Source organism: the organism of the source record quoted next, unplaced genomic scaffold (genome assembly GCF_019419815.1).
Source record: "Pyrus x bretschneideri cultivar Hongxiangsu unplaced genomic scaffold, Pyrus_bretschneideri_v1 Contig39, whole genome shotgun sequence".
NCBI lineage: Eukaryota > Viridiplantae > Streptophyta > Magnoliopsida > Rosales > Rosaceae > Pyrus > Pyrus x bretschneideri.
In genome coordinates this window covers 967,691-980,343 of record NW_025999712.1, presented here as the reverse complement: position 1 = coordinate 980,343, position 12,653 = coordinate 967,691, and the positions used below count along the sequence as shown (strand labels likewise).

At 34.1% G+C, this 12,653-nt stretch overlaps 1 protein-coding gene across 3 annotated transcripts; it reads right to left on the bottom strand.

Moving 5' to 3' along the window:
* Positions 1-7,993: 7,993 nt before the first annotated feature.
* On the bottom strand, positions 7,994-12,653 carry LOC103958969 (gamma-interferon-responsive lysosomal thiol protein). Of its 3 annotated transcripts, none has more exons than XM_009371292.2 (6): positions 12,315-12,454; positions 10,149-10,452; positions 9,851-9,916; positions 9,343-9,483; positions 8,600-8,692; positions 7,994-8,436 (listed from the first exon to the last, which is right to left on the bottom strand). In XM_009371292.2, the coding sequence occupies exons 2-6, from the start codon at positions 10,434-10,436 to the stop codon at positions 8,227-8,229; spliced, it is 798 nt and encodes a 265-aa protein (XP_009369567.2). In that variant the 5' UTR covers positions 10,437-10,452; positions 12,315-12,454; the 3' UTR covers positions 7,994-8,226. The 3 variants fall into 3 exon arrangements, with proteins under 3 accessions (XP_009369567.2, XP_009369566.2, XP_009369568.2); XM_009371291.2 differs by having other exon boundaries at positions 10,149-10,527; positions 12,315-12,453; XM_009371293.3 differs by lacking the exon at positions 10,149-10,452 and having other exon boundaries at positions 12,315-12,653.

Here is a 12,653-nt window from a genome sequence, read left to right as displayed (position 1 = left end):
GTTTTTGAGTCCACTAAGATACATCTGGGTTTGACTCATAAATTTTGAGCATTAATAGTATTCTTCATGTATTTGGCTTGTGTGTGCTATACGTGTGAGGGGTGTAAGGGATTTGTAAGATGTCATCAATCAAAAAAATTAAGAAGCCTTACAAAAGTTAATACGGAGTTGCTGCCCGTCGCCGTTGCCAATTAATTTTAGGCGTTTTTATTATTTTAATGGCTAAGTACATTTTACACTCTCTAGGTTTAAGGGTTTTTTTTTCAAAATTCGTCATTAGGTTCTATTTTTCCCACATTACATCCTGAAGTTTTAAAATTATATCAATTTATAGTCTTTTTGAACATCTAATCCTCTACTAAATTTATGAGTTTTCTATCAATATGGTGTAAACGTGGTAAAACCCATTAGCCCAAACAAGAGTCTCAAGCTCGTCATGTCATCAATTTAAGGAATAATAAAAAATCAATCAACCAATTAAATTTTAATACCTTATAATGCAAAATAAAAAAAAATTTCAAAGCTCATTTTAATAATCACCTCAAATTTAAAGGGTGTGAAATATAATTAACCCTTATTTTCTCCCTTCCACATTGTCCGGGTATCGTAATTGATTGCAATGCAAGGAATATGTAGTTAACTTCTTGATGAAAGTTTATAGATTGGGTCTTTTCTCCAAAAGCATGGGTACCCACATGCCCTTGTTTTGTAGGGTAGGCAGACAATACGGTAACACGTGGGATGTTGTCATAGCATGCACCAATTTGCAGCACCGTGTATTTACATGAACTTTTATTGTTTGGCGGGGAACATATGTTCATATCACATGCAGTACGCCGCTATAATCTTCGTGATATGAGGGCATACTAGATGTCCTTGGATGCTCTAGGGAGCCATAAAATGAATAAGAAATAATTAAAGTTAGGGGCCATATGGTAATATGAAATTTTTTAGGAAGGACATAAACATGACTCCAATAACCTTTTAGTACATTTAATCGTAAAATAATGAGCATAAGATAAATGGTAAAATCAAGATAAAAAAAACACTGTTAAGTTATATATTTCCAACCTCTAAAGTTATACAATATTGGATCGCATGTACCTCAAGACTTTGTTTTCAATATGGACAATTGCACGTTGAAGGTTTACGTAAGACTCTGTGTCCGATGAGGAAGTGAATCGCTAGAGTTTTCTTTATTACAAAAAAAAGAAAAAAAAAAAAGAAGCTTCAAGAATGAATTGTAAAAAATACATAATTTTCTTCTGATTCATATAGCTTCATGATGATTGTAATCAAGGTTCTAAAGAGGTTGTGCGCTAGTCGGGTGGCGGTCGGGGGCCTAATGCTTAGGTTTTTAGGCAGTTTTTTTTTTATTTTAATTAAATTTATTATATAACATGTTAATAAATATCTATTTATACTTAAAATAATACATAATTGTAAATAGAATGACATATAGATTATAGAGTATTAGAACATATCTAAAACATTGGGAACAAGCATATAAGGAGTGTTCCCTCAAGTATTCAACAAGTTTTTTATAATTTATTAAAAAAATAACATGCAAAATGAAAGTTATATAGCTATTTTTTGTCTAAGCGAGAGTTGCAACCTAGACGGGTGCCTAGACAGGTCTAGGTGCTATTTCTTAATTTTCAAATACCTAAGATTAATTGTGTGGCGGTGACTAGTCGCCTAACACTTAGGAGGAAATTTTTAGAACAATGACTGTTATATATATTAGGATGTTAGAGTGGAAGTGATGTCCCTTGGCAATTAGTATAGTGCAAAAAGAATAGCTTGCTTCTAAGTCGGTAAAAATTGCATTCTGGCAATGTATACTAGGACTTTCTATGGGCTAATAATTTGATAATGATATATGCAATCACAAACAAACAGCAAAATGCTATACGATTCCGCACATACAGACAAAAAATGCTTGTAGAAATTCTATTTAAGTAGTTTGACAAGAGTTTGGTACAAAGAATTTGATTTGTTGACTGATGATGATAAATCTCACGTAAGGATGTGTGTAAAATTTATTTTTGCCAAAATTATCAGAAAGGTGGGCCAAACCTACTTATAACAATACTAATATTGTCTTTAAATTGTTGATTTTCACATGCACAGTTTGACAAATGTAAAGTTTTATTACAATATCTCTTGGTATGAGTTAAAGTGAAATTATGACATTTAAACTCTTCTTTTCTCCCTCATCTGCCAATGTAGGATATTTCACGAACTGAACCAAGATGATGAGGTTCTAAGAGGTTCTAACTGGTTGATATCTCCTTTTGACGTTGAGAGATCTTACAAATTCGAATTACCAGCTCTTTTTTGAGTGATTTTTTTTCTCAACATTTTATCCCGTTGATTAAACCTAAATAATAGAACTCCTTAATCTGGACAAATATTATGCCAACATTTAATAATGTGATTGGAGCTACCCCATGTTGATACAAAAATTGTAATATAGTGATTAGAATTTTTTAAAGGAATATCTTAGCTACCATGAGGGACAACCAATAAGGTTAGTGACTGAGGGACTAAAAAAAAGAAAGAAAAGAATAGAGGATGAGATGTGAGATGAGCCTTGAAAAGAAAACATCATTAGTATTTATTGTTTAACGTAGTAGGTAGAGGATAAACCAAATTTTGTGTAGGGATATAATTAACAAGTTTGATTAATAAGAGCAAGAAACAATGAAAACAGAGAAGAAGTATTAAAGTATAATGTTTTGCTGAGTAAATTATTTTTTAGATCATACTTGTGAATTATCTGATGTGTTGGTAATAAAAAATAAACACATTAATTAACACTTAAATAATAATTTAATCATCAATTATTACGTTTTATAATTTATAAAATATAATTTAAATAAATATTTTTTTTAACAATAATAAATAATCTTCTTATCATGCATTACTTGATAATAAGGTGACCCACTGTGGTTAATTACAGGTTATATGAAGTTGGATGACGTTATCGTATTCTAGAAGAGAATCGCCATATTAGATTTACTTATTGGATCTAGTGTGGCAGCTTTAAGCCTTTAAATTCCCACTTTCTTTATCTTGTTGGATGTTTAATATTTTATTCAACATAAAGCAGCACCCTTCAAATGTCAGCAATGCTGAATTATGATCAAATTAATGGAGATAGTATAGAAGGTATTTTAATGAGAAAAATACTCATTATTTTAAAAATGAGATTTTCTATGAGTTTTTTTTACATCTTATTTTTGTGACATAATATTTTATAATGTTAGCATATAAATTGACGTTAAACTATAAGGTGACAGAGAGTCGATGAAGAATTTTATTTTTGAAACTTATCATTTCTCTTTTAATGATTTTGACACAAATGACCCAAGTGACACTCATAAGATAGGTCATTGAACCTCATTCAGATATGGAAGTCAATATATATGGTCTTCAAATTGAATCCTTACTTTAAGATCACCATAAGAATGTCATTACATATACCTTCTAGTAAGTTCTTATATCCCTTCTTGGAGTAAAACCTTTGTTTTTATTTTTATTTTATTTTTTGTAATCGATACCATTACTTTTAAACTCAAGTAAAGTGTGGAGAAACAATTAGAACCCTGAAAACAATATGTTGAAAAAGAAGATCCTGTTATGATAACCCACCACTTGCGGGTTAATTTTTATTAAAATGAACGGATATCTTCCAAATAACAATTAAATATCAAATAATAATTTGACATTGTAGTATTTATTATTTTTCGAAGAGCTTCTAGCACTCATTTGGAGGAGTGCACTCCAAATAAGTGCAAAAAATTAATGAATTAAAGTTTAGTATTATCTTCTTAGTGTGCATACATGTGTGTGTGGGAGAGATTTATTCGCATAAATTTATTCATGTACAATATGAGTTAATTCCTTTCTAAAATCCCAAAGAAAACTGTGTCGATTACTTTGTTTGATGTCTTTACCCTCTGAGACCGTTTTCTTATGTAAACATATGAACATCATACTGGAAATATCGATGTTGACATGCAAATGTAGATGTTGATAACTTGATATGCAAGTAGTGTGCAACAGTTTAAGTTTATTATAACTTAATTATAAATAATGAGTATTTATATATTATATTAGAAAGGTTAATTTGCAACTTATACAATATCGTAATGCAGACGGTGTAAATAGATAGATGATCTTACACACCATGCTAGGGGATTTGTCTGATCCTTAATTTGCACTCGACATGAAATTTTGTCTAAATTTAATTAGAATTAGTTTATCTATTACGGCGTACTTAATCTTTATCTGGTGACTCCAGTATCATAACAGGAACTTTGTTTTTTAATGGTCATGCAACAGAAAAAAAAATCTTTTAAGTATTTGAAGAATCGCACCACACATAAATCCTTATAAATAACTTAAAACCAATGAATTATGCATATTTTTTCTAAGCATTTCAAAAATCATAATCTACTCGCTTCTTGTATTATTCAGGGGTTTTCATATATTCACTTTTATTTTCAATCTTGTGGTGTTAACCTTTACTTTAGTAACAACTACAGCAAATGTAATACCTGTTTCCCCTCCAGCTATTCATCCTAAATTCCTAATACTTTTCACTAATTTCTTTGTATCCAGGAAATAAGATGTGGTATTTATCTCCTTCAAGTATAATATGAGGAGTAGCCAAATTCCTTATAAACTCTTGCAAGATTTGGTCTTTTACCGATGTGAGACTTTGGATCCTTCACATTCTCACGGTTAATAGTCTGAAAAAAGAAATGAAAAGTGCAATCTAACAAGATATTAAAGTTAATTAACATGTAAGGTGCAAGCTAATAATTAACTAAATAAACGTAGTATGATGGAATGAAGTATGTTATGTGATCATGTTCAGAATACACCAAAAAGTTACTCGTACCATTAAACTATCATCCAATGCATGAGTTAAACAAATAGGGGTTAAACTTTCTTTAAATAAAGTAGGGTTAATCTAATCACAAACACTGTACACAAATAAAGTAGGGTTAAACTTTCTTACATAAAGTTACTCGTACCATCCATTATTTTGGTTATTCCGTTAAAAAACTCCGTTAAGTTGAGGGTATATATAACACATAACTTTGGTCCCTGAGTTTTGCATAACACCTAACTTTGATCCTTGAGATTGTCCATTATTTATCATTTTGGTCATTCCATTAAAAAACTCAGGGACCACTTAACGGAGTTTTTTAATGGAATGACCAAAATAATGGATGGTGGATAATCTCAAGGACCACTTCTATTGATTTTAAATATATGTTATGCAAATCTCAAGGATCATTTTGGCTAAAAAGCCTGAAAAGAATGATGTTTGCTTCTAACTTGTTTGGAGGGAAAATATTGACCGAAGGGCAAAGGCCTTGTCAAATGGTGGTGCTTTCTTTTGTACAGAGTAACTGAGTAGGGCCTTTTGCTCTGAAGGAATTGGGAAAACAGTGGGTGGTGTCCCTTTGCATTCACGCATTAGCAGGGAGCCTAACGCGCAGAAAAAGCCAATGGCAGTAGAAGAAGAATAATAATGTGCATAGATACGACCCTATAGTGATATATACTGATTTATGCACATATGTATATATGCATGGGTCCCTCCCGACGTTTTTGACAAACTGTAGTTTGAGTCTCCGACAAGATATATGAAGCGTAGATTTCTTCACAGACAGTATCCAATCGCTCTCAGCCTTGGATGCTCCAAGAAACAGACAGAAAAAGGAAAATGCTAGTTTCAATTGCGCATGAATGAGTGATTAGTTTTTAACCGTAGATGTATTTGAGTCACGTGTTCATATAGGGCTAGAATCACTCACGCACGAATGGGCGACTGTGGTCATCGGGTCGTGGCAGTCTTCTCATTTGCACAAAGCTAGTCCAACAAGCGAAGTTTGAGTTGCATCGTTGCTATAACTTAGAGAACAAGGAAATCAATGTGGTAGGACATGGGTGGGTAAGTGTTGGACTCTGTGGTTTTGCTTTGGAGTCATGGACCCTAGTGAGTACCACAAGGGTCTGACCCGTGCAGTACAAGACAAATTAAAGGAGCAAATTACAGAGTTTTAAATTGCGTGGCTCTTCGTTATTTTGGATGAATGTATCATCATTGACCATACATTCACTTGATGGGTTAGGGCAACCATATGATGTTTCTTGATAGAGACTGAAACTTTTGTAGTCCAGAGTCCCTAGCACCAGATTCTCAAGGAGGATCGGAGAGATTTGTACCGTATGTAACTGGGAAATTCCACGGAGATTTTGATTTTGCTTTAAGTTTACTGAGGATTTCACGTAATGAGAGTTACAGATACGAAGAAATATATTTCGATTGTATGTAAGAATTTCTCCGAAAAGAAGATGTCTTGAAAAGGAGAAATATGGATTAGTTAAGTCCACCCTAGTGCCAACAATTATGTTAAATGAGTGGCCGTTTTTCATTTTTAGTAGTTTTTAGTTTTTGAAAACTAAACACTCTTTCAAGAAAATGAAAAACTGAAAATTGAAAGTCAAATTTTGAAAACTCAAAGAAAGTAGTTTTTTATTTTTTGGTTTTCAATTTTCATTTTGTTGAAAAGAAGTACGTAGTTACCAAACGAGTTTTCAGTTAAAAAAAAAAATGAAAACAACAATTAGAAACTGAAAACGATAGAATTATCAAACTGTCCTTGAGAGTATTACAACTGATTGAAATTTTTACTAAATGCTTATTGGAGGAATCGAGTTTGTAGACCCAAAACCAAAAGAGTATCTCCTTCCTGGACGCTTCTTTTTCTTGTACTTTGCAATCAAGCCCTATCAAAAATCAAACTCCCAATCAGTCTCTTGACTTTTCATTCCTCTACGTTTCCTTCCTACCAAACATGGTGGTAGAGGTCACTTGATGAGATGTAGTTCTTATCAATTGTTTCTTAATGATTAAATCTTGTTGCTTCATATTTGGAAGATTCGAAGTGACCACTAGTTCAAAATCATAACTTCTCATAAGATAAAAATAGGATTAGACACGTCTTTGCCAAATTTGAGGGGTTTGTATTGCAAATTATTGAGGGCTATGTGAGATTCTTTTTTGGTCTTAGAATGTGATATGACATAACAATTTCTCATTGCTTCTCCGGTAATAAGACCAAGTGACGTATAAATTATATTGTTCACTCATATTATAACATCTGAAATGAAAATATTAGGCGATGAATGTATGACCGGAACAAAGTTTATCTATATGAAAACTGACTATGCATGCTTAGTAAAGTTTGGGGAGTCTCTCGGCTTGTATAGCACCTTGGACTCCAATCCAATTTGCAAGCAGGTTGGGAGTATTCGGCTATTGCGATTAGCCCATGAAAGCCAATGGGTTCCTCAGTCCGCCCAAATCACAAAAGTGTTTGGCATTGAGCAGTATAGAATAAAACATGATACTTTTTCAGTACGTAGTATTGAGTAGTATGAAAACTGAATAAAATCGAAAATAAAAAATTTAAATAATAGTGGAAATGAAATCTAACAATTAAAACACATGTAGCAAGCATTGAAGCTACACCCCCCTTTAACATGATAACTATCTCTTGCCTCACTTACAGTGAGTTGCGGGCATATTCTTATATTTTCAGATTGTTAATTTGCACCATACATGTACCTAAGCAATAATCAATCTGACAACGTACATGGCACATCTAAGCAATAATCAACTCGTATGAGTAATTTAGATTTAGAATCCGATAACATTAGCATCAAAATACTTAAGTTCTTCAAAAGTCTCACTCAACAAATTGTCTTGAGACAGGCAAAGCAAAGAATACTTCGGAGTGTTGGTGGGCCAAAATTTTAGAATGAATTGGCCATAGCGACTGAAATCCATGACCTTCAGATTTCTAGCGAGGACTTGGATAACGGACTTGTATAACATCAGTACACCACCGTATAGCGTCTTGTTCTAATAATACAAAAGTATCAATTGCACAGACCCCCACAATGCTTTTCAATACTAAAGTTTACTATATTATATATTTAAATTAAATAAACAGAATTCATTTACACGACATATTTCTGTTCCTGTATATTTATTGAGCACAGTAATGAGAAATACACACTCCCAGCACAGTAAGGGTCTTAGTTCAGTACCAACAAACTCACAAAGTAACTGCACTCCATTGGAAACGGGAAATATGAAGAAGCTACATGAACTTCAAGCTATCACACCATGAACGTCTACATCCAAATTGCCAGGTTCATTTGACGGATCCACGATTTTATGGTCGATCCTATTCTTCCTAATACTGCTGGCATATTTCCCTCGCAGCCAACGGAATGGGTAGATTTGGAACTTTTCCTGGTATTGAGGGATATTTTACTGCAGGCCTCGAGGGCAGTGGTGCCATTATAGGCATTGCAGACATAGCTCAGGAAGTTTTCGTAGTCCTGCAACAGGAGAAGAACGCAATTTTTTGAAGATCCCAATGATAGAACGATAGTGACAAATGTTCATCAATGGTCTAAATGAATAAAAACTACACATATGCATAACCAAACTTGGTGGCAATCGTAAGGCGTTGGGAATCTGATTTATGAGAAAGGAACAAACCTCATAAAGTGGCTGTCCATCCACAACTACCCATGGCACATACTGATGCGGAGGCTGGAGTGCACTGGTTTCAGCTGCATACTGTAGTTCAAGCTGCCAAAGAATAATTTCACTTATATTGTGTTCCTTTTTCATAAAAATCACATAACAAACGAGAAAACGAGAAAATGAGAAGCAGAATTTGCACCGTCCTACTCAACAGAATAACAGAGGTTGTTCCAACAATGCCATAATCAAGAATCAGTGAAATGTTAGAAAAAAAGTGTTTTGACAGCGTGATGCATCCTACCCTTCACCTCTACTACCTATGCTGTCTTTGTGTACATGCTTCCTCTGTGTAATCAACTTGTTTCATGTAGTTTGGCCATATGCCACTAAAACACAAACTATTAGAGTTGTGGAAGGGTCAGGTTTCCAATGTTCTACAAATTTGAGGTACTACTTGCATGCCCAATTCGTACCATACAGTTAATAATCCAGTAATACAAGTGGCGGAAACATATACAGTCCGACAATATTTGGACACTACGCTTTTGCACGGCCTGCAATATACAACTCATTTAATTGAAGAATCACTTAAACTCATACAGCAGAACATCATGAGAGAAGACATAAAGTTCGATCCTTGTTAAAATACAATTAAATATGCATGCAGATGCATTACGAAGGCATGTTTTAAGTTGCAACTTTTTGAATTCTGTGAATAATTAATGAGCTGAATACAACAAGCACAGAAAACTAACCTCTTTACCAAGTCCACTGCTGTAGCATTCAGCAATAGGTTTTGAATCCAAGCCCAGTTTCTCGTAACATGACTCCCACTGGGGGTACTTGTGCTTGTAAACCAAACTCTCGACGCAATAAATGAAAGGAAAATGATCGTTCTGCACAACAGTGATAGTGAACCAGAATTAGCGTTTCTAACTTAAATACTACTTTCTGTTAAGTCTGGCAAAAGTCCATAACTGGCATTCAAATTAGGATACATTTCTATAAAACCAACTGACAACCCTATATAGTACGAGCACTAATTATCCAAGTAGATTGAAAAATAATTACATAAAATCCAAGGAAATATCACAAAGAATTCAGTAAATAATTCTAAAATGATTTATCAGTTTAACTAAACCACCATTTTATTACTATACAATAACCATCGAATAACAAACACCATTGCACCATGAAATATTTTGCAGGAAAATACTAAAAAAATGCTTAGTTAGGATTATAACTAGTTTGATCAAGGCTTACCAATGCAGGCCAGATCTCGATCGCACAGGCTTCCACAGTGTTCAATAAACATTCAGACGGACCATGCTGCAACCATAAAGAAATCCCAAGTTGACAAATTGAATTTGAAACACAAGTGAAATGCATAGCAACACTCAGAAAATTAAAACTTAAGAAAGAATAGACAAAACCCACATGTTACAATGTTTAGGCAAATTACTTTGTTCCAAAAATTAAGGACAATCATCATTCAAAGGACCGGTCAACGATTAAACCCCGATTTTTTTTAAAAAAAAGAAAGCAGGTTGGATTAGAGGACCTGGCAAGTGAATGTGTCGTTGCTTCTGAGCTTGGCATTACCCCAAGGAGAAAGCTTGAGATCAACAATGGAGATCAGGTCATCTTCGAAGAGCTTGACAAGGTAATTCACAATGAAGTTGGCACTGTAGGGGCAGAGGGACTCATAATACAAAGCCAACGAAACTTTACCAGAATCTGAAGGTGGAGTTCTGGCTGCAGAAGAAGGGGGTATGAACACAGCAACCAAGACGAGGCAGGACATAAGAGAAAAAGAAAGGGTTCTACTTTCAAGCCGAGCGGACGCCATTGAATGATTAGGAAAGCTGAAAGAGAAAGGAAGAGCTTATTAGGTGTTTGTGGGGTTGTCACTCAAGCGTTAATTACGCCATTTGTGAATCCTGTTGAACAGAGCAAGAACCAGAGATCAAGTCAGAGATTTTGCCTTTGCCCAAAATTGGTGGATAACAAGTGGAAAATTCAGACAAATAGTTGGCAGTTGATCTGTTTGTTTCTTTTTTAACAGTTGGCAGTTTGTTGTTACCTAAATACATGTAAGATGTTTGACCAAAAAAAATACATGTAAGATATAAATTCATCGTCTATAATTTCGTTAATATTCCGTTATACCGTATTTTCTCCTTCTCTTCTTTTACTAAATTTTAGTCAATTATTTGGTGATATTTCAGTATTTCTCTAAATAGTGGTATTTAATAAATAATAGGTTTTACTCTTTTTCTCTTTATGCTTACGTTTTCAGAATAAGATTCTCTCCCCTCTAAATTCCTCTGTCCTCCCCCTGTCCTCCAATCCTCTCCTATTTGTACGGTTACGATTAAGTCACGTTAATATTTTTTTTTTTTTTTTTTTTTTTTTTTGTTTTGAACAAACGTTATTATCAACACTAAGAGGAAGGGGGTGGGCTACAATGGGCTGGCAATACTGTGGTTCAAATTCACTTTTGGCAAGAATCGAACCTAAGACCTCTCACTTACAAGTGAATACCACTAGACCAGAGTACTAAGTGGCAGTCACATTAACATCTGTTGACTATTTTTATAGAAAGAGAAAGACAAAGGTCAAAGATGAAATTACTGACTGGTCATTGGCACAGAGGTCACCTAGAAGCCTAAACTAAAACAAATATACTTAGTCTCTAGTCTCTACCCATGATAATTTGACAGTGTGCAAGAACTCTTCTTTGTGTATTGCCCTTAGACTTACTTCCTTGTTTCAATTTGCCCTTGTACTTTGTTCTTTCAATTTTTTTACGAGCCTCAATCTTTTAAAATGTGTCAATTTGTCCCAGCCATCAAATCTGTCAAGTTGGGAGCTTTTCTCATCCATTTAAATGTAGAACTAGCAGAAAATGTTACAACTTTGACGAGGTGGGGCAAACTGACATGTTTTCAAAGATTAAGGAACACATAACCAACTTGAAAGTCAATGAGACAAATCAACAAAATGTCATAAGTTGCGAGGCATTGCTAATTTACCGTTTTAAAACGTAATTTATGCATAAGTATAATTTAATATCAATCGCTTTATAGTGTTCAAACCAACATCATTTGATCGTCTGAATTCATCTCCTCCCGCAAATTACATTTTGATACGTGTAAAAAGTAACTAGTATAGCAAAATTAAATTACTTTACATGACATGTCAAATTTTAGGCTTTTTAGCCAAAATGATCCAAAAATTTGGATAGCTCCTCACTTTGGTCCCTATTATTTGAAATTAATAGACGTAGTTCTGAGTTGTCCAACATCAATCATTTTGGTAATTCCATGAAAAATCTCCATTAAATAAGGCTAAAACGACAAAAACACCCTTAATTTTTATCAAATCATTTGGCCCATTGTTTATTAAACTAAGGGCATTTTTATTAATTTGATCATTATTTAATATAATTTTTCATAAAATGATCAAAATTATTGATGGTAGACAAATTCAGCTTCTACTGATTTTTTATTTTAAACATCATGAACTAAATTGAAAAATTATGCATCGCAAACAACATTTTGGCTATAAAGCCCAAATTTTAAGGTTTTAACACATGCAAAAGTAACTTATATTACTGTAAAAAAAATACATTACTTTTATATTCCATGTCAAACTGTAATTTACCAACACAAATAATTTATCAACTCAAAGAAGGAGATAAGTATGAGCAGATAGAGAGAGGGACCTGGCAAGTGATGGTGCTGTTGGATCCAATCCTGGCGTTGCCGTAGGGATAGAGCTTCAGATCGGTGACGGAGATGATTCCGGTTTCGAAGAGCTTGATCAGATCATTAACAATGAATTGATAACTGTCGGGACACAGCGTTTCGTAGTAGAGGTCGACTCTGACTTTGTTGCTACTGCTACTGCTTCTTCTCTCGGAATAAGCGGCGTAGGTTGGAGAGAGCGAAACGGAGCAGAGGAGGAGGAGGAGGTGGACTAAAGAAGGAACAGATGAGGAGGCCATTTGGTGGGGGGCACTTGTAATTTGGGATGTCTTTTGGGCTGAGGACTTACAGCCACC

What these genes read in the sequence shown, in the direction of transcription:
- LOC103958969 (XM_009371292.2), bottom strand. Translation starts at nt 10,436, where the DNA reads ATGGCGTCCGCTCGGCTTGAAAGTAGAACCCTTTCTTTTTCTCTTATG. An exon ending in ACGACACATTCACTTGCCAG is followed by an intron (nt 9,917 to 10,148) that starts GTCCTCTAATCC and finishes TTATGGTTGCAG; the next exon opens with CATGGTCCGTCTGAATGTTT. An exon ending in TCGAGATCTGGCCTGCATTG is followed by an intron (nt 9,484 to 9,850) that starts GTAAGCCTTGAT and finishes ACTGTTGTGCAG; the next exon opens with AACGATCATTTTCCTTTCAT.